The sequence below is a fragment of the Onthophagus taurus genome, chromosome 3 (assembly GCF_036711975.1).
Source record: "Onthophagus taurus isolate NC chromosome 3, IU_Otau_3.0, whole genome shotgun sequence".
In the NCBI taxonomy this organism is placed as follows: domain Eukaryota; kingdom Metazoa; phylum Arthropoda; class Insecta; order Coleoptera; family Scarabaeidae; genus Onthophagus; species Onthophagus taurus.
Window position 1 is genome coordinate 27127020 of NC_091968.1, and position 27424 is coordinate 27154443.

A 27424-nucleotide genomic window follows, 5' to 3' on the forward strand; every position below is an offset into this window, starting at 1 on the left:
TTAGTTTCCATAAACATCGTTGTGATGATTTTTTAACCCCAACTCTGTATTTTTTGTCGTTATTAATTTAATAGAAATTAAAAAAATCGTATCTCAAGAACTAATTGAGATATAATGATGAAATAAGCAACATTTTAAAGAAAATTTAATTAGGATTAGATGTACCATAAATAATTTCTTAGTTTCCATAAACATAGTTGTGATGATTTTTTAACCCCAACTCTGTTCTTTTTATCAGTATTAATTTAATAGTAATTCAAAAAATCGTATCTCAAAAACTAATTGAGATGTGACAATGAAATAACAAACATTTTAAAGCAAATTTAATGAGAATTCAATGTGCCATAAATAATTTCTTAGTTTCCATAAACATCGTTGTGATGATTTTTTAACCCCAACTCTGTTCTTTTTATCAGTATTAATTTAATAGAAATTCAAAAAATCGTATCTCAAAAACTAATTGAGATATGACAACGAAATAACAAACATTTTGAAGCAAATTTAATGAAAATGCAATGTGCCATAAATAATTTCTTAGTTTTCATAAACATCGTTGTGATGATTTTTTAACCCCAACTCTGTACTTTTCATCGTTATTAATTTTAATTGAAATTAAAAAAATCGTATCTGAAGAACTAATTGAGATATCATAATGAAATAAACAACATTTTAAAGCAAATTTAATGAGGATTAAATGTGCCATAAATAATTTCTTAGTTTCCATAAACATCCTTATGATGATTTTTTAACCCCAACTCTGTATTTTTCATCGTTATTAATTTTAATAGAAATTAAAAAAATCGTATCTCAAGAACTAATTGAGATATAACGATGAAATAACCACCATTTTAAAACAAATTTAATAAGGATTAAATGTACCATAAATAATTTCTTATTTCCCATAAACTTAATCGCTGTGATTTTTTAAAGCGAACTCTGCAGATATTTTATAAATTACTTTTTGCTTTGTTTGAGATAATTTTTGAAACTTTAGACCATAAAAAATCACAAGACGTTCATAAATTTTTACACAAAGCGTTCATAAATCTTATTTAACGCGACATGTTGAATAAAAACAAACAAATTTTTTATTAAAATAAAAGCGCATTTCCTCATAAAAGACTTTCACCTTTCTTGACATCTTTACTCTAATTAGTTCTTATTTTTAGAATGTAGATTTTTCGGTTTGTTACTGCAAGATTTATGATCCGCATGTTTTATTGGTGTCCTTTTTGCCCTGATTATCCAAACAAACAATTCTTACTGGACAATACCCCAATAAACTGTCCCAATTTATTTATATTATTTATTTTTAATCTTTTAATTTATTTTGTTTAAAATTTTAATTTTTTAATTGCCCCTAGTACAACATATAAAAAGGAATCCACTCATAACAATTTTTATTCAGTATCATTTTAGAATAAAGATGCTGAAATTTTTACTATTTTCTTTAATCGCAATTTTGCTGATTAATAAAATATCGGCACAATGTGAACGAAGTGTAAGTTTTTAAATTTTCTTTTTTAATCGATTAGGTATTAAAAAAGAAATAATTTTAGCCCACCGTTAATTGTATCATTTACGATGATATCCAAGTTAAAACTTTCGATGGAAACGTTTATGGATTTCTATCAAGCTGTAATTATCAACTCCTTTTGATTCCGGGAAAAGGTTTAAGTGTTACCTATAAAAGGAATCCGTCGAGTTTGGAAGTTGTTTGGGGTGGAAAAATTTTTGTGATCACTTTATTAAATAATGTTGCTTCTTTAACGAAAGATGGTAACTTCCAAGGGATTCCAAGCACGACGAGTGGGGTTAAATTTAGTAGACCAGGTCGGATGGTTGTGGTTAAAATCGTCGCTTTGGATATGAAAATTAAATATGATGGAGATGTAAGGAAACAATTTTGGGTGAAAAGATTTATTATTATTTTTTTTGTAGACCGTTGAGATAATTTTGAAGAATTCGGCAACAACACCGAACACTTTGGGATTATGCGCTGATAATAACGGATGTGTTAACGATGATTTATTATTACCAAACGGGCAACAAGCTGCTTCAGTTACAGCTTGGGCTGATTCATGGGCCACTACAACTTGTACTTCATCAGCATTTACATTAACTTGTACTCAAAATCAATTATCGGCTGCTCAAACTTTTTGTGACAACCTATTTATTAATAACCCTCAATTCGGAGATTGCACCGTAAGTACTAAATCAATTATTAATAGGGCACGGAATTTTTGTAACAAAACGATACGATTTCCCCCTCCACTTGTCGCCAACGAAGTATTTTCTAGGACGCCACTGAAAACAAGTGGAGGGGGGAAATCGTATCGTTTTGTTACAAAAGTTCCGTGCCTTAATGATAACACTCGGGAAACAAAGCACGATACAAAAAAACTTTTAGAACAAAAGTTGTAGCAAATTTTATATTTAACAATATTGCTCTCTTGCACTTTTGCTCTTGAATGCGTTAATATTGAGAAAAATACAAAAATGTGAACATTTGATGAATTTGTTACTTTTTCAAAGTGTTAATGGTAGCACTCGGGAAATAAAGCACGGCACAAAAAAACTTTTAGTACATAAGTTGTAGCAAATTTCATTCTTAACAATATTGCTCTCTTGCACTTTTGCTCTTGAATGCGTCAATATTGAGAAAAATACAAAAATGTGAACATTTGATGAATTTGTTACTTTTTCAAAGTGTTAATGGTAGCACTCGGGGAATAAAGCACGATACAAAAAAACTTTTATAATAAAAGTTGTGGCAAATTTAATTCTTAACAATATTGCTCTCTTGCACTTTTGCTCTTAGATACGTCAATATTGAGAAAAATATAAAAATGTGAAAATTTAATGAATTTGTTGCTTTTTCATGTTAATGGTAACATTAGGGAAGTAGTGTACAATACAAAAAAGCTTTTATAATAAAAGTTGTGGCAAATTTAATTCTTAACAATATTGCTCTGTTGCACTTTTGCTTTTAGATACGTCAATATTGAGAAAAATATAAAAATGTGAAAATTTGATAAATTTGTTATTTTCTCTTGTTAATGGTAACACACGGACAATAAAGCACGATACAAAAAAACTTTTATAATAAAAGTTGTGGCAAATTTAATTCTTAACAATATTGCTCTCTTGCACTTTTGCTCTTAGATACGTCAATATTGAGAAAAATATAAAAATGTGAAAGTTTAATGAATTTGTTGCTTTTTCATGTTAATGGTAACATTAGGGAAGTAGTGCACAATACAAAAAAACTTTTAGAACAAAAGTTGTAGCAAATTTTATCTTTAACAATATTGCTCTCTTGCACTTTTGCTCTTAGATACGTCAATATTGAGAAAAATACAAAAATCTGAAAATTTGATAAATTTGTTACTTTTTCTTGTTAATGGTAATACACGGGCAATAAAGCACGATACAAAAAAACTTTTATAATAAAAGTCGTGGCAAATTTAATTCTTAACAATATTGCTCTCTTGCACTTTTGCTCTAAGATATGTCAATATTGAGAAAAATATAAAAATGAGAAAATTTTATGAATATCTTGCTTTTTCATGTTGCTATGGTAACACCCTGGGGACAGAGCACAATACAAAAAAACTTTTAGAACAAAAGTTGTGGCAAATTTTATTCTTAACAATATTGTTCTCTTGCACTTTTGCTCTTAGATTCGTCAATATTGAGAAAAATACAAAAATGTGAAAATTTGATAAATTTGTTGTTTTTTCATGTTGTTATTAGCACTCGGGAAACAAAGCACGGCACAAAAAAACTTTTAGTACAAAAGTTGTAGGAAATTTAATTCTTAACAATATTGCTCTCTTACACTTTTGCTCTTAGATACGTCAATATTGAGAAAAATACAAGAATGTGAAAATTTGATAAATTTGTTACTTTTTCTTGTTAATGGTAACACACGGGCAATAAAGCACGATACAAAAAAACTTTTATAATAAAAGTTGTGGCAAATTTAATTCTTAACAATATAGCTCTCTTGCACTTTTGCTCTTAGATACGTCAATATTCAGAAAAATATAAAAATGTGAAAATTTAATGAATTTGTTGCTTTTTCATGTTAATGGTAATAGTAAGGAAGTAGTGCACAATACAAAAAAACTTTTAGAACAAAAGTTGTAGCAAATTTTATCTTTAACAATATTGCTCTCTTGCACTTTTCCTCTGGAATGCGTAAATATCGAGAAAAATATGTAAATGTGAAAATTTTATGAATTTGTTGCTTTTTCAAGTTGTTAATGGCATAATGATAATAAGATGAGGGAGTTTGATCCATGTTGACCAGTTATTTTTTTTTTATATAATATAAATTTAAATTCGTGCCCGGCAATCCAAGTTTTATAGTATTGTTTTATATGTTAACGTGTAAATTTTAACTTTTAACGCGAGTTTTAATATGTTCATATTTATAATTTTATCTTGTATACCTTTGTGAAGCCGTTTACATAAACAACTAAATGGAAAATAAGTTGTTAAAATCTAATCTATATTTCTAATGTCTCTGATGATGGCGTAAGCCGAAACCGGTTAGACAATAAATTGAAAAAGACCAGAAAAAGTATTGATTTTTATTGAATTTATATTATATAATAATGATAATACTCGGGAAATAGAGCACGATACAAAAAAACTTTTAGAACCAAACTTGTAACAAATTTTATTCTTAACAATACTGCTCTCTCGTGCTTTTGCTCTTAGATACGTCAATATTGAGAAAAATACAAAAATGTGAAAATTTGATGAATTTGTTACTTTTTCAAGGTGTTAATGGTAGCACTCGGGAAACAAAGCACGATACAAAAAAGCTTTTAGTACAATAGTTGTAGCAAATTTTATTCTTAACAATACTGCTCTCTAGTGCTTTTGCTCTTAGATACGTCAATATTGAGAAAAATACAAAAATGTGAATATTTGATAAGTATTTTGCTTTTTCATGTTGCTATGGTAACACTTGGGTAACAGAGCATAATACAAAAAATCTTTTAGAACAAAAGTTGTGGCAAATTTAATTCTTAACAATATTGCTCTCTTGCACTTTTGCTCTTAGATACGTCAATATTGAGAAAAATATAAAAATGTGAAAATTTAATGAATTTGTTGCTTTTTCATGTTAATGGTAACATTAGGGAAGTAGTGCACAATACAAAAAAACTTTTAGAACAAAAGTTGTAGCAAATGTTATCTTTAACAGTATTGCTCTTTTACACTTTTGCTCTTAGACCCGTCAATATTGAGAAAAATACAAAAATGTGAAAATTTCACGAATTTGTTACTTTTTCAAGTTGTTAATGATAGTACTCAGGAAACAAAGCACGATACAAAAAAACTTTTAGTACAATAGTTGTAGCAAATGTTATTCTTAACAATACTGCTCTCTAGTGCTTTTGCTCTTATATACGTCAATATTGAGAAAAATACAAAAATGTGTATATTTGATAAGTATTTTGCTTTTTCATGTTGCTATGGTAACACTTGGGTAACAGAGCACAATACAAAAAATCTTTTAGAACAAAAGTTGTGGCTAATTTAATTCTTAACAATATTGCTCTCTTGCACTTTTGCTCTTAAATACGTCAATATTGTGAAAAATACAAAAATGTGAAAATTTCACGAATTTGTTACTTCTTCAAGTTTTAATGATAGTACTCAGAAACGAAGTACGATACAAAAAAGCTTTTAGAACAAAAGTTGTAGTAAATTGTATCTTTAACAATATTGCCCTCTTGCACTTTTGCTCTTAAATGCATTGATATTGAGAAAAATACGAAAATTTGTATAAAAATCTTTTAGAACAAAAATTTTAGTTGGACGCCACTGACAATGAGAACAAGTGAAGGGGAGAAATCTTATAGTTTTGTTACAAAACTTCCATGCCTTAATTAGTAAACATTAATTTAATGAATTAATTAATTTTCAGTTAATTGCCGGCGCTTTCCTCGATATTTGCATGTCAAGTTATTGCTCTTGCGCTTTATCAAACGCAGTCGATTGCGAATGTTCCATGTTAGACATGTTTGTAAGAACTTGCGAGGTTGGTTTTGACATGTTGGTGAGTTGGAGAGGTGCTACAATGTGTCGTAAGTAACCATAAATTAATTAATTAAGAGAAAATTAAAAAAAAAGCGTTTTAGCAATCTCATGTTCGGTCCCTGATGAAAGTTATATGAGATGCGCCCACAACAACAAACAATTAGATTGTTGGGAACCCGAAGTGACCGATCCAAGCTTATACGATTGCGAAGAAGGGTGTTATTGCTCAAACGGGTTAAGATTATACGAGGATGAGTGTTTAACACTCTCCGAATGTCCTTGCTTTTACGATGGGACTTATTATGCGAGCGGGACGACGACCCAACAAGAATGTAATTCTTGTACTTGCTCAAATGGGCAATGGTCTTGTACTAATGTATGTAAAGATAAGGATAAGGATGAGCTTTAAAATAAAATTAATTACAAATTAATTTGGAGTTTTGCTAAATGATTTTTTTTCAGAATGATTGCATGGTTTGTGCTGAATGCATTGGGGACCCCCACTGCACCACATTCGATGGCAAAAAATACGATTTCCAAGGAAAATGCTTGTATTATCTCGTTCGTGGGAACGGTTTTGATATCATTTGCGACCACTACGTTTACACAGCTAGCGGTATTTATGTAAGTAAACAATTTAAATCAACTTCTTAACCTTCGAGCGGGCGCGCTGTCATAAAATTTATAACAATTTTCGTTTTTATGATATATCTCGTTATAGATCGGGAAATTCTAACCTAATTTGATATATCACACTCTATATCTACCATCAAATTCACTTTTAAGACTATAAATGACATAATTAATTAGTGTTTTGTTTTCGGCCATCTTGATTTTTAAATAGAAAGATATCTCGGGTGTTATAACACATAGATAGGCCGAGTTTGGATCTTATATTTTCTAAAATTGAAAAAACAATAAAAATAATACGATTTTTGTAAAGATCGGAAAATTTTAACCTAATTTGATATATCACACTTTATATCTATCATAAATTTCACTTTCAAAACCATAAATGACATAAATAATTAGTGTTTTGTTTTCGGCCATCTTGATTTTTTAAAAGAAAGATATCTCGGGTGTTATAACACATAAATAGGTCGAGTTTGGACTCATTTTACACATTTTTTAATTGTCTACCGGAATATACATGCATTATTTATTTTAGACCATCTTGGATTTTATAAAATTTAGAAAACAAAAAAAATAATACGATTTTTGTAAAGATCGGAAAATTCTAACCTAATTTGATATATCACACTTTATATCTATCATAAAATTCACTTTCAAAACCATAAATGACATAAATAATTAGTGTTTTGTTTTCGGCCATCTTGATTTTAAAAAAGAAAGATATCTCGGGTGTTATAACACATAGATAGGCCGAGTTTGGACTCATTTTACGGGTTTTTTAATTATCTACAGCAATATACACACACTATTTATTTTCGATCATATTGCATTTTATAAAATTTAAAAAACAGAAAAAATGATACGATTTTTGTAAAGATCGGAAAATTCTAACCTAATTTGATATATCACACTTTATATCTATCATAAAATTCACTTTCAAAACCATAAATGACATAAATAGTTAGTGTTTTGTTTTCGGCCATCTTGATTTTTTTAAACAAATATATCTCAGCTGTTATAACACATAGATAGGTCGAGTTTGGGCTCATTCCACGCGTTTTTTAATTAACTACCGTAATATACACACATTATTTATTTTCGACCACATTAGATTTTCTAAAATTTATAAAACAAAAAAAATAATACGATTTTTGTAAAGATCGGAAAATTCTAACCTAATTTGATATATTACACTTTATATCTATCATAAAATTCACTTCTAAAACCATATATGACATAATTAATTAGTGTTTTGTTTTCGGCCATCTTGATTTTTTAAAACAAATATATCTCAGGTGTTATAACACATAGATAGGTCGAGTTTGGGCTCATTTCACGCGTTTTTTAGTTAACTATCTTAATATACACACATTACTTATTTTCGACCATATTAGATTTTTTAAAATTTAAAAAACAAAAAAAATAATACGATTTTTGTAAAGATCGGAAAATTCTAACCTAATTTGATATATTACACTTTATATCTATCATAAAATTCACTTCTAAAAGCATAAATGACATAATTAATTAGTGTTTTGTTTTCGGCCATCTTGATTTTTTAAAACAAATATATCTCAGGTGTTGTAACACATAGATATGTCGAGTTTGGACTCATTTTACGCAGTTTTTAATTATCTACTGTAATATACACGCATTATTTATTTTTGACGATCTTAAATTTTACAAAATTTAAAAAACAAAAAAATAATGCGATTTTTGTAAAGATCGGAAAATTTTAACCTAATTTGATATATCACACTTTATATCTATCATAAAATTCACTTTCAAAACCATAAATGACATAAATAATTAGTGTTTTGTTTTCGGCCATCTTGATTTTTAAAAACAAAGATATCTCCGATGTTATAACACATAGATAGGTCGAGCTTGGACTCATTTTACGCAGATTTTAATTATCTACTGTAATATACACGCATTATTTATTTTCGACCATCTCAGATTTTCTTAATTTTAAAAAACAAAAAAAATAATACGATTTTTGTATAGATCGGAAAATTTTAACCCAATTTGATATATCACACTTTATATCTATTATAAAATTCACTTCTAAAAGCATAAATGACATAATTAATTAGTGTTTTGTTTTCGGCCATCTTGATTTTTAAAAACAAAGATATCTCCGATGTTATAACACATAGATAGGTCGAGTTTGGACTCATTTTACGCGTTTTTTAATTATCTACCGTAATATACACGCATCATTTACTTTCGGCCATCTTGGATTTTCTTAATTTTAAAAAACAAAAAAAATAATACGATTTTTGTAAAGATCGGAAAATTCTAACCTAATTTGTTATATCATACTCTATATCTATCATAAAATTCACTTTCAAAACCATAAATGACATAAATAATTGGTATTTTGTTTTCGGCCATCTTGATTTTTAAAAACAAATATATCTTGGGTGGGAAACCACCTAGATAGGTCGAGTTTGGACTCATTTTACACCTTTTTAAATTGTCTACTAGCAAAATGTGTTTTAACTGTTTTATTAAAAATAACGTAATACATATTAATTTTATGACACTCTCCCGCTCGTGTTATAAGATCTGGCGCGCCCGCTCGAAGATTAATTAATTAATTCACTTGAATCATCAGAAAGACATCACTTCGTCCGCCCCAGCTGTTTGCGCAAGAGTCCTCATCAACATCGATGGATACAACATCGTTTTGGGACAATCACAAGTTGTTACAGTTAATGGCAACACAATCGGATGGTTCCCATATCCGAATTTACCCGATTTCTTAATCAGCAAGCCCACCACGGAATTCGTTCAAGGTACCACATCAATTTTAACTAATCACATCATCTAAAAATTTATTTTAGTTACTTTATGGAACGGAATCACAATTCAATTCACCGGCCAATGGTACGTTCGAGTTTGCGTTCCATGGGTTTTCCATAACCGAGTTGAAGGTTTACTTGGGACCCTCACCGACACTCAAGTTGATGATTTCACCAAACCCGATGATACAATAACAACTGACCCCAACGAATTTGGACATTCTTGGAAGGTTCCCGGAAGCTGTGAGAACGAAAACGTCGCAGAACCAATTCATCCGTGTCTCGTAAATCCATCGAGGGAAGTAAACGCTGAAAATATTTGCTCGCCCATTATCTCAAGTTTATTCGCCGGATGTTCCGCTAACCCTCAAGCTGATTATGAAGATTGCGTTTATGATGGGTGTAATTGCGAGGATGATGACACCAGGTGTTTATGCGAGCATTTTATGGTGCAAGAAAGGAAATGTTTTAAGAATGGGATTACTGTTAATTGGAGGGATACGATTACTCAATGTTCTGTGACTTGCCCAAGTGGACAAACTTATCAAGCTTGTGGAAGTTCTTGCCAAACTTGCGATGATATCTCATTAAGTGGTAATTGCGTGGAAGAGTGTGAGGGAGGGTGTAGATGTCCTGCAGGACAAGCGATGAATTATAACGATCAATGCGTTCCAATTAATCAATGTACTTGTATATGGAATGGTGCTAGATTTAGCGCAGGAAATTATTTCGTTGATAAAGATCAAGCTTTAAAATAGTAAGTATTTGAAACATCTTATTTGAAACATTTTTCTCATTATTCTTTACCACTTGAGGAGTTTTTGTTCAAAAGGGGCTATCTATTTCCATACCAAAGAAATTTTAGAAAAAGTATATTTTTATATATATTTTTTGTGTCATTACTAAAAAGCACAAAATTTAACATTAAAAAGTGGAAAAAAAGGTTAGCTTATGCATTTCAGTAATGAAATAATGAATTTGCTACATTTATTCGTTCGCTCAAAATTTTGATTTCCGAAATTTTGTTCTTAACAATATTGTTCTCTTGCTGTTTTGTTCTCAGATGCATAGATATCGAGGAAAATACGAAAATATGAGATTTTACTGAATTTCGTTATTTTTTAAGTTGTTAATGGCAACACTCGGAAATCGGAACAAATTTTATTCTTAACAATACTGCTCTCAAGAGCAATATTGCTCTCTTTTTCATGTTGCTATGGTAACACCTGGGGAACAGAGCACAATACAAAAAAACTTTTAGAACAAAAGTTGTGGCAAATTTTATTCTTAACAATATTGCTCTCTTGCACTTTTGCCCTTAGATACGTCAATATTGAGAAAAATACAAAAATGAGAAAATTTGATGAATATCTTGCTTTTTCCTGTTGCTATGGTAACACCTGGGGGACAGAGCACAATACAAAAAAACTTTTAGAACAAAAGTTGTGGCAAATTTTATTCTTAACAATATTGGTCTCTTGCACTTTTGCCCTTAGATACGTCAATATTGAGAAAAATCCAAAAATGAGAAAATTTGATGAATATCTTGCTTTTTCATGTTGCTATGGTAACACCTGGGGGACAGAGCACAATACAAAAAAACTTTTAGAACAAAAGTTGTGGCAAATTTCATTCTTAACAATATTGCTCTCTTGCACTTTTGCTCTTAGACACGTCAATATTGAGAAAAATACAAAAATGAGGAAATTTGATGAATATTTTGCTCTTTCATGTTGTTATGGTAATACTTGGGGAACAAAGCAAAATACAAAAAATCTTTTAGAACAAAAGTTGTGGCAAATTTCATTCTTAACAATATTGCTCTCTTGCACTTTTGCTCTTAGACACGTCAATATTGAGAAAAATACAAAAATGAGAAAATTTGATGAATATCTTGCTCTTTCATGTTGTTATGGTAATATTTGAGGAACAGAGCACAATACAAAAAATCTTTTAGAACAAAAGTTGTGGCAAATTTTATTCTTAACAATATTGCTCTCTTGCACTTTTGCCCTTAGACACGTCAATATTGAGAAAAATACAAAAATGAGAAAATTTGATGAATATCTTGCTTTTTCATGTTGCTATGGTAACACCTGGGGGACAGAGCACAATACAAAGAAACTTTTAGAACAAAAGTTGTGGCAAATTTTATTCTTAACAATATTGCTCTCTTGCACTTTTGCCCTTAGACACGTCAATATTGAGAAAACTACAAAAATGTGGAAATTTGATGAATATTTTGCTCTTTCATGTTGTTATGGTGATACTTGGGGAACAAAGCAAAATACAAAAAATCTTTTAGAACAAAAGTTGTGGCAAATTTCATTCTTAACAATATTGCTCTCTTGTACTTTTGCCATCAGATTCACCTATGTCGAGATATATAAGAAAATATGAGAATTTGTTGCTTTTTCGTGTTATGGTATTACTTGGGAAACCAAAGACAGTACAAGAAATCTTTTAGACTAAAAGTTATGGCAAATTTTACTCTTAGCAATATTGCTCTCTTATACTTTTGCTCTTAGATACGGCAATATTGAGAAATATACAAAAATGTGAATATTTGATGAATATTTTGCTTTTTCATGTTGTTAATGATATCAATTGGGAAGCAGAACCCAATACATAAAATCCTTTAGAACAAAAGTTGTGGCAAATTTTATTCTTAACAATATTGCTCTTTTACACTTTTGCTCATAGATGCGTCAATATTGAGAAAAATACAAGAATGTGAAAATTTGATGAATATCTTGCTTTTTCATGTTGCTATGGTAACACTTGGGAAACACAGCACAATACAAAAAATCATTTAGAACAAAAGTTATGGCAAATTTTATTCTTAACAATATTGCTCTCTTACACTTTTGCTTTTAGACACGTCAATATTGAGAAAAATATAAAAATGAGAAATTTTGATAAATTTGTTGCTTTTTCATGTTGTTATGGTAACACTTGGGGAACAGAGCACAATACAAAAAATCTTTCAGAACAGAAGTTATGGCAAATTTTATTCTTAACAATATTGCTCTCTTGCACTTTTGCTCTTAGACACGTCAATATTGAGAAAAATACAAAAATGTGGAAATTTAATGAATATTTTGCTCTTTCATGTTGTTATGGTAATACTTGAGGAACAAAGCAAAATACAAAAAATCTTTTAGAACAAAAGTTGTGGCAAATTTTATTCTTAACAATATTGCTCTCTTGTACCTTTGCTTTGAGATGCACCTATGTCGAGATATATAAGAAAATATGTAAATTTGATGAATTTATTGCTTTTTCGTGTTATGGTATTACTTGGGAAACCAAAAACAATACAAAAAATCTTTTAGAACAAAAGTTGTGGTAAATTTTATTCTTAACAATATTGCCCTCTTGCACTTTTGCTCTTAGACACGTCAATATTGAGAAAAATACAAAAATGTAAAAATTTGATGAATATTTTACTTTTTCGTGTTGCTATAGTAACAATTTGGGAACAGAGCACAATACATAAAATCTTTTAGAACAAAAGTTGTGGCAAATTTTATTCTTAACAATATTGCTCTCTTACACTTTTGCTCTTAGATACGTCAATATTAAAAAAAATATAAAAATGTGGATTTAGTCTGAAGACGCACGGCTAAACCCTATACTTTCTAGTTCTAGGTCTAGTGTTAGTACTAGCCAAAGAAAACTTCATGGTATAATTAATGTTTGTAAACAAAACTAACCTTACCCAACATTTCTTCACGCTATAATTGACATTACAAAAGAAAACTTCACGCTATAATTGCCATTACTAATTGCCAAAGAAAACTTCATGGTATAATTAATGTTTGTAACAAAACTAACCTTACCTCACATTCCTTCACGCTATAATTGAGATTACAAAAGAAAACTTCACGCTATAATTGCCATTACTAATTGCCAAAGAATACTTCATGGTATAATTAATGTTTGTAAACAAAACTAACCTTACCTAACATTCAGCGTCTGAAGACACAGGGTTAAACCCGAAACTTAAAAATATACAACTTAGCGCTGAATAACAATTAAAACTAGAGCTAACACTTGCACTAGAACTATACTCTGTTTTTAAACCAGGAGGAGTAAACGCGAAAGTCAGATTTACACTGGGAAAAATCAGCAGAAAATATCAGTAGATATTTTGGCGGTAAATTTAAATTAATAATTATTATTTATTTATTTACTTATTATTGTATTTATTTTCGTTTGTTATCGTCAACACTATACATACAAATTAACATTGAAGTTATGAGTGTATTTATTTCAAAATATAATAAAAAAGGGTTTAAGAACACAAAATATAGCCGTCTTTAGAGACGTGCGGCTAAACTCGAATATTTCTAGTTCTAGGTCTTGTGTTAATTCTAGTAATAGTAGTAGGTAGCGCTAGTTAGCATAATATATCACTATGTTGCATACTTTTATTGTCTCCTAAGTATTAACATCATCTTTCGATCTTTATTCTACAAAATTATAATTTTAAATTATCTTTTTTATACTTCTTTTTAACAGCACTTGCGTAAACGGACGTTGGGTGATAACCGATAGCTCCTCAACAGAAATAACAGATCCAAGCCAAGATTGCCCAAATACATTCTTGGTTTACGCCGGTTGCAAACGAACCAACACCTTAACTTGTTACAACAAGCATTTAGAAGAACGCCCTAACTTTGAAAATTGCGTTGGAGGATGCGAATGTGTAGTTGGATTCGTTTTGGACACCGCAATTGGAGTTTGCGTTCGTCCCGAAGAGTGTCCATGCATTTATAAAGGAATCAGTTACCCCGATAACTCCGTTATAAGCAACCGGGAAGAAAGATGGTAAAAAAATCAATTTTTACTCAACGTAAAATAATTAATTTATTTTTTAAGTACTTGTAACGCGGGATTATGGGAGTGTATCCCTGAAACTGATCATTGGGAAACTTGTATTGCTTCTGGAGATGTTCATATCAGATCGTTCGATGACACGATCTTTTCGTTTGAAGGATATTGCGAATATGTTGTGTTCTTTTATCAATCGCCTACTTTTGGGATGATTAGAGCTACAATTGAGTCATCTTCTTGCCCCACTGGGGCTTGTATGCGAACTGCATCAATTCATAGAAGAGCCACGAACGGAGTTACAGAAACAATTATCTTCAACATCGATGGAACCATCGTTCAAAGCCAATTAACCAATTTGATTATGACCGATATGGGTGCTTCAGTTTTAGTTGATGTTCTCAATGCTGGGATAAGATTCGTTTGGAATCGAAGCGGCCAACTCCAAGTTCATGTCAGTCCTTTATGGTTAACTCAACACAGTTCAGGTTTATGTGGCCAATACGATAATAACCCAGCTAATGATTTAGAAGTACCTGGGAAAACGTTAAATGGAGTCGTTGATTTTGTTAATAATTGGAAACGCGATTCAAGTTGTGCTTCGGCAACTGAAATTGGAGTAAATTATTAATCATTAATTTTTTTTGTATTAATTTTTTCATTTTTAGCCTTATTCCATGCTTATTCCCGATGACCCTTGCGAATATCTTAAGAATGGAGTCTTTAAAACTTGTAATTACTTAGTTCCGGTTGAACCATGGTTAGAAAAATGCCGACAAAATTCCCAACAGCAAAAAGGAGTTCCTCCAGCTCAACGTAAAAATCATTATTGCGCTGTAATTTCATCTTATGCCCAATTATGTACTGAGGCTGGAGCTCCGGTTGATTGGAGGACTGCAACCATGTGTCGTGAGTACTTCAAATATCTTTTTAATTAATTATTATTAAGAGTTTATTGTATACAGTAATTGTTTACAATTCTTTACATTATTCAAATATTACTTTCACTCTCTACCCTCTTCCTCCATTTCCACGCCCTCGGCTCCTCGGCCCAATCATCCCCTCACCCATCCCTTTGTCTCCTCACCCCCATCACCATTCTCATCCATCGTTTCCCCTCTCCCCCCTCTCCTAAGATCTGCCTTCGGTCCATCTCCTCCTCCCTCAACTCACTGCACCCATTCAGCATGTGTTCTAACGTTTCCCATTCCTCCCTGCACAGCCTACACCACCTCTCCTCATCGGCCATCCAGTATTTGTTGGCTCTCTCCTCGTTTCCACAACGGAACCTAGCCACCAACTTTTTCCCTTCCTCATCTCTTTTCAATAACAAGTATCTAGGCAGCCCCTCCGTAATTATGTCCCTGTATCTTTCGTTATACCTTCCCTCTTTTATTTGTGTCCTTCTTTCCTGTCTCTGCACATCTCGGTCCCTGTCTCTCAACTCCCTCCACATCTCTCTACCCACCCTTCGTCTACTATTTATCTCCGTTACCGAGTAGCCCGCTCGTCTATAATAGTTGTCTCTGTGTCCTTTCCCATATCTGACCTTTCCCCCTCTAATTTCCCTCCAACACTCCCCCAGGATCCCACAGCTTGGCCTCCCTTCTATTCTTTCTTCATATTTCACTGCCCTCCTGCCCGCCTCCACCCTGACCTTATCCACCTTTACCTCTTCCCTCACTATATACCCCGGTGTTTCTCTCGCCACTCCAAGCACCCATCTCCAATATCTAGCCTGCACGTCCTCCAGCGGTCCCTGCTCCCTCCATCCCCATACCTCTGCCCCATACATCATCACACTGCTAACCAGACCTTCAACCATAATCTTCCTCGCTGCCACATTCCTTCCAAAGACTCTCTTCCCCCAACCCCATACTTGTCCCATCACCTTATTCGCCTTTTTTGCCATAGCTATCACATGCGACCCCTCCCTAAACACATACCCCAAGTAAGTATACTCCCTAACCTCCTCGATCTCCTTTCTCTCCCATCTCCAGTTTTCTGTTCTTTTTCTCCCACCCTTACAAAACTTCATCATCCTTGTCTTCCCCACATTTACTTCCAGCCCCTTCCCCCTAAAATATCTTTCCAATATCTTTATCATCTCCTTCATCTCCACCGCTTCTCTCGCCATGACCACGATGTCATCCGCGTATGCTAACATATACACCTTTCTACCTCCCACCACCAATCCTCCCATCTGCCCCTTCCCCAATCTTTTCTCCAGGTCCGCCGTATACAGTGCAAACAGACTTGGGCTCAGCGGACATCCCTGCCTCAGTCCCTTCGTCGTCCAGAACTCGTCGCTCAGCTTATCTCCCACTTTTATCCTAGCCATCGTCTCCATGTATATTTTCTTCACTCTCGCAATTAGGTGTTCCGTTATCCCCCTCCTCCCCATCTTCTCCCACAACTTCCCCCTATCCACCTTATCAAAAGCCGCCTTCAAATCTATAAACAGGGCGTACAATTTCCCTCCCTTCTTATTCAGCTCTCGATCTGCCAAATGCTTCAACACATACACGTTGTCGATTGCTCCCCTTCCGTTCCGAAAGCCTGCCTGCCCATCCGGCAAAATTCCCCCCAACTCCATCTCCTCCTCCAATCTTCCCAGCAGTATCTTCGTGTATACCTTGTATGCCGAGTCTAGTAGGTTAATTCCCCTGTAGCTCTCTACACTTCCCTTATTACCCTTTTTATATACTGGGCAAATTACCCCCACTTTCCATCCCTCCGGAATCCCACCCCCTCTCCATACGATATTCATCCCCTCCAACAACTTCACTCGCACCACCCTTGATGCTTCCAAGCATGCTTCGTTACGTATCCCATCTTTACCTGGCGCCTTTCCCTTCTTCAATCTCCTAAGCACCGCCTCCATCTTCTCTTCTGCTATCTCCTTCATATCCTCCCAACCCCGTTAGCCTCGTTTCAACCCCTCCCAATAATCCCATAAAGTAACTCTTCCATTCTGTCATGTGTATTTCGCTGGTTATCGTCTCCCTACCCTTCTTTCCTTTTTTCAGATACCTCCAGACCTCCCCTTCCCTTGTTATCCCCCTAATCTCTGCCGCCTCCTTTTCCCTCAATTCTGTTTTCTTTCTACTGCATAACTCTCTGTATTCTCTCCTGGCTTCCCTATATTTATCCATCCCTATCTTCCCCCGTCTCCACAGTCTCAACCTCCTTCTCGCCTCCCTCTTCGCCTTCTTGCACTCGCCATCATACCAGTCGTTCCTCCCCACTTTGTCCCCCCTACGTACACACTCCCTTTTCAGTGTTGCCTCCCGCACTACCTGGGTAAGCTCTTCCAACCCGTTGATCTCTTGTATCCTCTGTTGCCAAGTGTCTAGGTTTCCCCTGTAGAATGCTACCCCTTCTTCTGCCGCCCACCCCCTTTACCTCCACCTCCAACGGTTGGTGATCCGACTCTACCGCTTCTCCCACTTTAAACCTTTCCACCCCCTCCCACATTTCCTGATCCACCAATACATAAACAATCACAGATGTCCCCCTCGCCCCGATGTAAGTATACTCCCCTTCCTCTCCTTCCTCTTTATTCCCATTCAGTATCTCCCATCCGTTCTCCTCCACCCATCTCAGCATTTCTGTTCCTTCTCCATTCCGCACAGTATCCTTCGACCGCCGTCGTCCCTCCTCTCCCCATATCTCAACCCTTCCCCCCTCCTCGCCCACTCTAGCATTGAAATCCCCTCCCATTATTATATATCCCTCCGTCCCATCCCCTGCCATCTCATCCCATTGCTTTCTCGTCTCTTTCATTGACTTGCTATACACAGTAACTATCTGCACCGTCTCTCTCCCCCAGCTGATCTGCCTTTTTACCATTCCCTTCTGCCTCCATCTCCCCTCCGTCTTACTCTCCTCCGTAATTCCTCTCGCTATTCCTGTTATAATACCCCCGCACGTTCTTCCTCTCTTACTTCTTCTCTCTGCATACACGCAATCCCATCTATACCCTTCTGGCAATTTTCCCTCAATCTTTGCCCACCCTCCTTCATCAACCCAGGTCTTCACCATACAAATCACCTCAAATCTCTTCAGGTATTCCCAGAACTGCCCTCCCTTATTCGTAATCCCCGCTACATTCCAGAACACCATTTTCAGCCCCTCGCTCTTCTCTGGCTTCTCCCCTCCCCCGTCTAGTTTTTTGATAAAGTCCCTTGCTGTCCTCTCTTCATGTCGTCATAATTAATACTTCTCTTCACCAACTCCGCCGCTATCTGGTATTCCCCACAGTTTCTGTCCCTTGTTTCGTGTCTGTCATGGCCTTGCAGTTTGCACATACCGCCTCTCTCTCCCTATTCCCACAGTTCTTAAACTCGTGGCCCTTTTCCGCACAATGCCCATATACCGTCTCCGATTTGCAGAAACGTTGGAGATGTCTGGCATCTGTAGCACCTCTTCACGTCTATGAAGTCGTCAATTCTCAGTGACGACAACCCAATATATACCCTCCCAAATCTTGTAATCTCCCTTCTCACTCTCCCTGACACTTCCATAACATAATTTACCACCCCCTTTTCCCTTCTGCCCGTCTTGAACAATATTCTGACCTCATTCTTGAAGTCATGCCAACCTATTCCAACCCCTTGCTCAGTGTTTTTACCCCATAGCTGCTCGTTCATCTCTCTGTCCACGTCATAGAGTATCACCTTAGGCCACACCATTGCTGGTTCCCGTATCGTTGTGTCCTGACCCCCGATCTTCTCCCTTACCAATTCAACATCCCTCCCCGAGTCTCCCTCTATTAATACCCTCTTGTTTTTCAGCTTGGTTACCCTTTTCAACTTTACGTCTTTCCAGGTGTCTTTTTTTTCTAGCTTCTTCACCACATCATTCTTCAATTCCGCGCTATCCACGATATTCTCCCCACCCTGAACTATGATGATGTTCTTGCTCGCGCCCTTTCTCTCCCCCAGCCTTCCTCCAGTACCGACCGGGTCCACTTCGTTTCCCGCACCCCTCTTAACAGCTCTAGCGTATCCCTCGTACTCTCTATCCCCTGCTTCTTTCCAGGTCGCCAACTCTACTGCTATCTTTTTCTAATTAAGTTCATTTCCTGCTCTTTTTTTTAATTAATTTCTCAAGCCATTTTATTTAATTTTAGCTGTATCTTGTACTGGAAATAAAGCACTATTCCCTTGCGAAACTCCATGTGCAAGAGAAAATTGTGACAACACTGTCGGATTTAATTGCCCTGATAAAATCTGCGTTGAAGCTTGCAAAGATCCAAAATGTCCTTCTGGACAGGTTTATTTAGATGGAACTAACACACAATGTGTTCCTGTAAGTCAATGTCCTGCTACAAGAAGACTTTTGAGATGGTTGAATGGTTAAAAATTTAATTTCGAATTAATAACATGTTTATTGCAAAAAAAATGTTTTTAATTGAAGAAATAAATGTAAATAATGCATTTAATTAAAAATTTATTTCATATAGCCCCATCTATGGCCATCTTTGCTAAATGATGTCCCCTTTATCATAAAACTACAATACATGTATCGCCATCTATTAAGTGCGTATTTAAGTTACGATTTTTAAAAAAGATTACTAATTAAAGTTAAAATAAAATTGGTTCATAACTTAATTTAAAAAATTCCACTTAAATTTAATATTTAAAAGAATTTAATTAATTAATTTTATTAAAGGTGATAAAAAATGATATTTAAGCGCCATCTATTAATATTTGATTTAAATTCGATTATATGTATAAAAAGTTGCCTAACTCAACGTTATTTAAATTTAATTTTAATTTTAATTTTGAAATAATTTTTTTAAGCCTACAATGAATAAAACGCCGCAAAAATACAAAAAAAAAAATGAAAGGAATAATAAAATTATCAACGGTAGGAGACCGTAACAACTTTTAACTTCGTTACACTTTTTGCCCTCCCATTTATCCCATCTCTCTACACAATAATAAAGAAGACTCCTCGAGGGGGCATTATTACCATAATCGGCTAATAAAAAAATAATCCGAATCCGGTCGGGCGTATCTCATCCATTACGTCAACGAGGACGACCCCAATGGGATTGTCACGTCGCCGTCGACGGTCATAATGACCGCCTCTGGATACACAACCAAACCAACTACTATAAACGTATAAATGAATTTATTCTAGCAAAGGATGGAAGAGAATTAAAGAGACCTGGTGGAAGCTTGGGTGAGAAAGAGATGAAAAGAAATAGGTCGAAAGCTCCCCGTCGCTGTAGTAGCTTAGTGAACCGGAAGTGTCGACATTCGGTTATTAGCTGTGTATTAGCGCACCCCACGAGAGATGAGTGGATGGTTGGGGTGGTTTTCGAAACGATTCTGAGGGGAAAAAATGAACAGGATTGGATTTAAAACGAAAAGAAAATTTGTTACATTTATTTGTTTGTTAAATAAAAATCGTATTAAATTGAAAATTTTGTTCTTAACAATATTGCTCTCTTGCAGTTTTTTTTCTTACATGTATAGATATCGAGAAAAATACGAAAATATGAGATTTTGCCGAATTTCATTGTTTAAAAAGTTGTTAATTCGGAAATCGGAGCATGTTTGAAAAAAACTTTTTGAACAAAATTTGTAGCAAATTTTATGCTTAACAATACTGCTCTCTTCTACTTTTACTCTAAAATACGTCAATATTGAGAAAAATACAAAAATGTGAAAATTTGATGAATATTTTGCTTTTTCATGTTGTTATGATAATATTTGGGGAACAGAGCACAATACATAAAATCTTTTACAAGAAAAGATGTGGTAAATATTATTCTTAACAATATTGCTCTCTTGCACTTTTGCTCTAAGATACGTGAATATTGAGAAAAATACAAAAATGTGAAAATTTTATGAATTTGTTGCTATTTCATGTTGTTATGGTATCACTTGGGAAGCAGAACATAATACGTAAAATCTTTTAGAACAAAAGTTGTGGCAAATTTAATTCTTAACAATATTGCTCTCTTGCACTTTTGCTTTCAGATGCATTTTTATCGAGAAATATAAGATAATATGAAAACTTGATGAATTTGTTGCTTTTTCATGTTGTTATGGTATCACTTGGGAAACCGAAGACAATACAAAAAATTTTTTAGAACAAAAGTTATGGCAAATTTTATTCTTATCAATATTGCTCTCTTGCATTTTTGCTCTTAGATACGTCAATATTGAGAAAAATACAAAAATGTGAAAATTTGAGGAATTTACTGCTTCTTCATGTTGTTAATGATATCATACGGGAAATAGAACACACTACAAAAAATCTTGTAGAACAAAAGTTGTGGCAAATTTTATTCTTATCAATATTGCTCTCTTGCACTTTTGCTTTCAGATGCACCTATGTCGAGATATATAAGATAATATGAAAATTTGATAAATTTGTTGCTTTTTCATGTTGTTATGGTATTATTTGGGAAACCAAAGACAATGCAAAAAATCTTTTAGAACAAAAGTTATGGCAAATTTAATTCTTAACAATATTACTCTCTTACACTTTTGCTCTAAGATACATGAATATTGAGAAATATACAAAAATGTGAATATTTATTGCGTTTTCATGTTGTTAATGGTATCACTTGGGAAACCGAAGACAGTACAAAAAATCTTTTAGAACAAAAGTTGTGACAAATTTAATTCTTAACAATATTGCTCTCTTGCACTTTTGCTTTCAGATGTATTTATATCGAGAAATATAAGATAATATGAAAATTTGATGAATTTGTAGCTTTTTCATGTTGTTATGGTATTATTTGGGAAACCAAAGACAATACAAAAAATCTTTTAGAACAAAAGTTATTGCAAATTTAATTCTTAACAATATTGCTTTCTTGCACTTTTGCTTTTAGATGCACCTGTGATAACTAGCGCCCTCTGTATCGAGAAGTTCGTTACTTCGAGATGAAATTATGTTCGTTTTGGGTAGTTGGTAACATAAGTTAAGTCAACGAATGCGTCGCGTGAACAAGTACGAGAGAGTTCGTGTAGTGAGTTTCGTACGTGGAGGTTAGAAAAGACGTTAACGGTTAATTTAGTTTATTATAAGAACAATAGTTAAGTTACGATAAACAGTTGTAAAGAACAATAATAAAACGCTGTTTAAATAAAGGTTTTGATTATTACTTTTACAACACACCTATGTCGAGATATATAAGAAAATATGAAAATTAGATGAATTCGTTGCTTTTCATGTTGTTAATGGTATCACTTGGGAAACCGAAGACAATACAAAACATTTTTTAGAACAAAAGTTGTGGAAAATTTAATTCTTAACAATATTGCTCTCTTGCACTTTTGCTTTTAGATGCACCTATGTCGAGATATATAGGAAAATATGAAAATTAGATGAATTTGTAGCTTTTTCATGTCGTTATGTTATTACTTGGGAAACCGAAGACAATACAAAAATCTTTTGAAACAAAAGTTGTGGTAAATTGTATTCTTATCAAGATTACTCTCTTGCATTTTTGCTCGTAGACACGTCAATATTGAGAAATATACAAAAATGTTAATATTTGTTGCGTTTTCATGTTGTTAATGGTATTACTTGGGAAGCAGAAGACAATACATAAAATCTTTTAGAACAAAAGTTATGGCAAATTTAATTCTTAACAATATTGCTCTCTTGCACTTTTGCTTTCAGATGCATTTATATCGAGAAATATAAGATAATATGAAAATTTGATGAATTTGTTGCTTTTTCATGTTGTTATAGTATCATTTGGGAAGCAGAAGACAATATATAAAATTTTTTAGAACAAAAGTTATGGCAAATTTTATTCTTATCAATATTGCTCTCTTGCATTTTTGCTCTTAGATACGTCAATATTGAGAAAAATACAAAAATGTGAAAATTTGAGGAATTTGTTGCTATTTCATGTTGTTATGGTATCACTTGGGAAACCGAAGACAATACAAAAAATCTTTTAGAACAAAAGTTGTGGTAAATTTTATTCTTAACAATATTGCTCTCTTGTACTTTTGCTCTAAGATACGTCAATATTAAGAAAAATACAAAAATGTGAAAATTTGACGTATTTGTTGCTTTTTTATATTGTTAACGGTATCACTTGGGAAATACAGCACAATACATAAAATCTTTTACAAGAAAAGATGTGGTAAATTTTATTCTTAACAATATTGCTTAACAATATTAGATACGTCAATATTGAGAAAAATACAAAAATGTGAAAATTTGAGGAATTTACTGCTTCTTCATGTTGTTAATGATATCACACGGGAAATAGAGCACACTACAAAAAATCTTGTAGAACAAAAGTTGTGGCAAATTTTATTCTTATCAATAATGCTCTCTTACACTTTTGCTCTAAAATACGTCAATATTGAGAAAAAAACAAAAATGTGAAAATTTGATGAATTTCTTGCTATTTCATGTTGTTATGGTATCACTTGGGATGCCGAAGACAATACAAAAAAATTTGTAGAACAAAAGTTATGGAAAATTTTATTCTTATCAATATTGCTCTCTTGCATTTTTGCTCCTAGATACGTCAATATTGAGAAAAATACAAAAATGTGAAAACTTGACGAATTTATTGCTTCTTCATGTTGTTAATCACTCGGCAAACAATGCACAATACAAAAAATCTTTTGGGACAAAAGTTGTGGCAAATTTTATTGTTAACAATATTGCTCTCTTGCACTTTTGCTCTCAGATGCATAGATATCGAGAAACCCGAATATTTCTAGTTCTAGGTCTAGTGTTAGTTCTAGATCTAGTGTTAGTTATATTTTTGTTAATCTAAATAGATAATAAATTCTCTTTTTTTTCTCTTTATCTTTTGATTTAAATTTAGTCCGACCCTGGTAGATTTCCCAGTGGAACCGTACCTAATAAAAGCGATATAATAGAGAGAGCCGAAGTTTTATTGGCGATTTGTACTGAATGGGGTGTTTTCGCTTTTCTTTGACCCGATGTTTTCATCGTCTATTCACGATCCATTGAGTTAATTCTTTAACTGTAGCACATCTTAATTCCATAAAAAAGATTTTTTTTAACATTACGCGTTTTCATCGCAAAGAACAAAACGAATGCTATCCCTTTTGTTACCCATATCAAAGAAAACAAAGAATATCCCCGCGTATAACAACCGGAAGATGGATACGAGTCCGTATTGTTTCCTGTGTTATAAGGGGGATGGAAGAGTTGCGGGTTGATTTTGGTTTTACGAAAAAGAATCCTCCCCCATTACTTAAGCTAACGACCGAGACTTGGTCCACCCCTTTTCTCTTTGCCCTTTATTTCAGCACCGGACATTCATCAACTCGGACTTCTGAGTACGCCCCTGTTTCAACCCCGAATGTCCGAGTTACGTCAATTAACTTTGCGGTTTCTAGCAGGAAAAAGAATTGCCACGTTAATTAATCTTGTATAAATCTTAAATAAGGGAAGAATTTTTGGGATAATTTTTTTATTTCGAAAAAGTGGACGAGCAAAACGCAATTTGTTCGCATGAATAATGTCAAAGCGATTTGTTCGTCCACTAAAAGCTCTATCAGTGCCCCCGATCGAAAATCGGGGCGATTTCTCCCTCTTCCCGCTCGAATGGCGTAAAGAGAATCCTGCGGGACGAACGCTTTGAATCTTTTATCACAAGACCAAATGTATATACATTTCTCTTGAAACAACCTAAAATCTGTTTTTGTTTAATTCAAAAAAAAATCAAAAAAAAAATAAATTAAAGGGATGAAATGAAAGAAATTGGGATGGATTGAAGTAACCGGATATGTTTACCAGAAACACGAAGTCCCCTTTCATGAATAGCAAACAACCGGAGTACCCCAAGGGTTGTCGAACGTCTTATCTGTGGACGAAATCGACGACATATGACGCTGCGATTGGGCACGGGGCAAATTTAAATAAAATTTAAATCCACTCGCGTATCAAAGTGGCCCCTGAATAATGGAAAGGGCGAAAAGATACTCTCTTATTTGAAACGTGCCAACTGGTTGATACCCGAAACCTTTTTATAACCAACACAAAAAAAAACAAGATTCAATCTACACCATCAATTTGATTCGAATTCAAATTCGATTCAAAAAAATCACCAATTTTGATTTGAATATATCCCTTTTATTGTGAATCCGAATCGAAGTTAAACGGCCTTTTAATGTATTCGAATTTTATGTGTCGAGACCTCCTACGTGATTTGCGCGTCCAGATAAATCTTCGCCCGAAGAAAAGGGTCGTCTTCGAAAGGTAAGATAAGATAGTGAGTTGAAGACGTGGGCAGTTTAGGCCGTTAGATAAGCGATGCCCCCTAATTGAGTGCAAAACAGCGCAGGTTCCAACTACAAAATGCTTGTTCCGATACGAAGACCCAATCGATCATGGTGTAGTAAAGGCCCCCATTGGGTTTTGTTGATTCGTTGTACCTTTTTCTTTCAAATATTAACCTGTCGCAAACAATTAACGAAAGAAAAAAGGTTTTAAGAAGCAGGTGTGAAAAGCATTAATTAAAAATTAAAAAATTGTTATAGCAAAATTTACAAAATATATATAATATTGAAGTGTTCACTTTAAAGTTTAAATATGAAATAAAATAATACGAAAATTTGGTGAATTTGTTGCTTTTTCATGTTGTTATGGTATCACTTGGGAAACAGAGTACGATACAAAAAATATTTTAGAAAGAAAGTTGTAGCAAATTTTATTCTTAACAATATTGCTCTCTTGTACTTTTGTTCTCAGATGAGTAGATATCGAGAAAAATACGAAAATGTGAAAATTTGATCAATTTGTTGCTCTTTCATGTTGTTATGGTATCACTTGGGAAACAGAGTACGATACAAAAAATATTTTAGAAAGAAAGTTGTAACAAATTTTATTCTTAACAATATTGCTCTCTTGTACTTTTGTTTTCAGATGAGCAGATATCGAGAAAAATGCGAAAATGTGAAAATTTGATCAATTTGTTGCTCTTTCATGTTGTTGTGGTATCACTTGGGAAACAGAGTACGATACAAAAAATCTTTTAGAAAGAAAGTTGTAGCAAATTTTATTCTTAACAATATTGCTCTCTTGTACTTTTGTTCTCAGATGAGCAGATATCGAGAAAAATGCGAAAATGTGAAAATTTGATCAATTTGTTGCTCTTTCATGTTGTTATGGTATCACTTGGGAAACAGAGTACGATACAAAAAATATTTTAGAAAGAAAGTTGTAGCAAATTTTATTCTTAACAATATTGCTCTCTTGTACTTTTGTTCTCAGATGAGCAGATATCGAGAAAAATACGAAAATGTGAAAATTTGATCAATTTGTTGTTCTTTCATGTTGTTATGGTATCACTTGGGAAACAGAGTACGATACAAAAAATCTTTTAGAAAGAAAGTTGTAGCAAATTTTATTCTTAACAATATTGCTCTCTTGTACTTTTGTTCTCATATGCGTAAATATCAAGAAAAATTCGAAGATTTGATGAATTTGTTGCTCTCTCATGTTGTTATGGTATCATTTGGAAAGCAGAGCATAATACAACAAATCTTTTAGAACAAAAGTTGTGGCAAATTTTATTCTTAACAATATTGCTCTCTTGCACTTTTGCTCTTAGATACGTCAACATTGAGAAAAATACAAAAATGTGAATATTTGGTGAATTTTTTACTTTTTCATGTTCTTATGGTATCACTTGGAAAATCGAAGACAATATAAAAAATCTTTTAGAACAAAAGTTATGGCAAATTTTATTCTTAACAATATTGCTCTCTTGTACTTTTGTTCTCAGATGAGCAGATATCGAGAAAAATACGAAAATGTGAAAATCTGATCAATTTGTTGTTCTTTCATGTTGTTATGGTATCACTTGGGAAACAGAGTACGATACAAAAAATCTTTTAGAAAGAAAGTTGTAGCAAATTTTATTCTTAACAATATTGCTCTCTTGTACTTTTGTTCTCAGATGAGCAGATATCGAGAAAAATACGAAAATGTGAAAATTTGATCAATTTGTTGCTCTTTCATGTTGTTATGGTATCACTTGGGAAACAGAGTACAATACAAAAAATCGTTTAAAAAGAAAGTTGTAGCAAATTTTATTCTTAACAATATTGCTCTCT

General features: G+C 33.3%; 1 protein-coding gene across 1 annotated transcript; it reads left to right on the plus strand.

Annotated features, from left to right (window-relative positions):
* The first annotated feature begins 1406 nt into the window (after positions 1 to 1406).
* On the plus strand, positions 1407 to 19788 carry LOC111420162 (von Willebrand factor-like). The gene is made up of 12 exons (XM_023053086.2): positions 1407 to 1501; positions 1560 to 1892; positions 1942 to 2205; positions 5948 to 6107; positions 6162 to 6436; positions 6523 to 6684; positions 9314 to 9494; positions 9543 to 10257; positions 14025 to 14333; positions 14385 to 14955; positions 15005 to 15245; positions 19471 to 19788. Exons 1-12 carry the CDS (start codon positions 1427 to 1429, stop codon positions 19698 to 19700), a joined length of 3516 nt encoding a protein of 1171 aa, XP_022908854.2. The 5' UTR covers positions 1407 to 1426; the 3' UTR covers positions 19701 to 19788.
* The last annotated feature ends 7636 nt before the right edge of the window (positions 19789 to 27424 follow it).

Coding starts and splice junctions, on each gene's coding strand:
- LOC111420162 (XM_023053086.2), top strand. CDS start 1,427: ATGCTGAAATTTTTACTATTTTCTTTAATCGCAATTTTGCTGATTAAT. Junction 6,437..6,522: donor GGCAATGGTCTTGTACTAAT/GTATGTAAAGAT, acceptor ATTTTTTTTCAG/AATGATTGCATGGTTTGTGC. Junction 10,258..14,024: donor AAAGATCAAGCTTTAAAATA/GTAAGTATTTGA, acceptor TCTTTTTAACAG/CACTTGCGTAAACGGACGTT.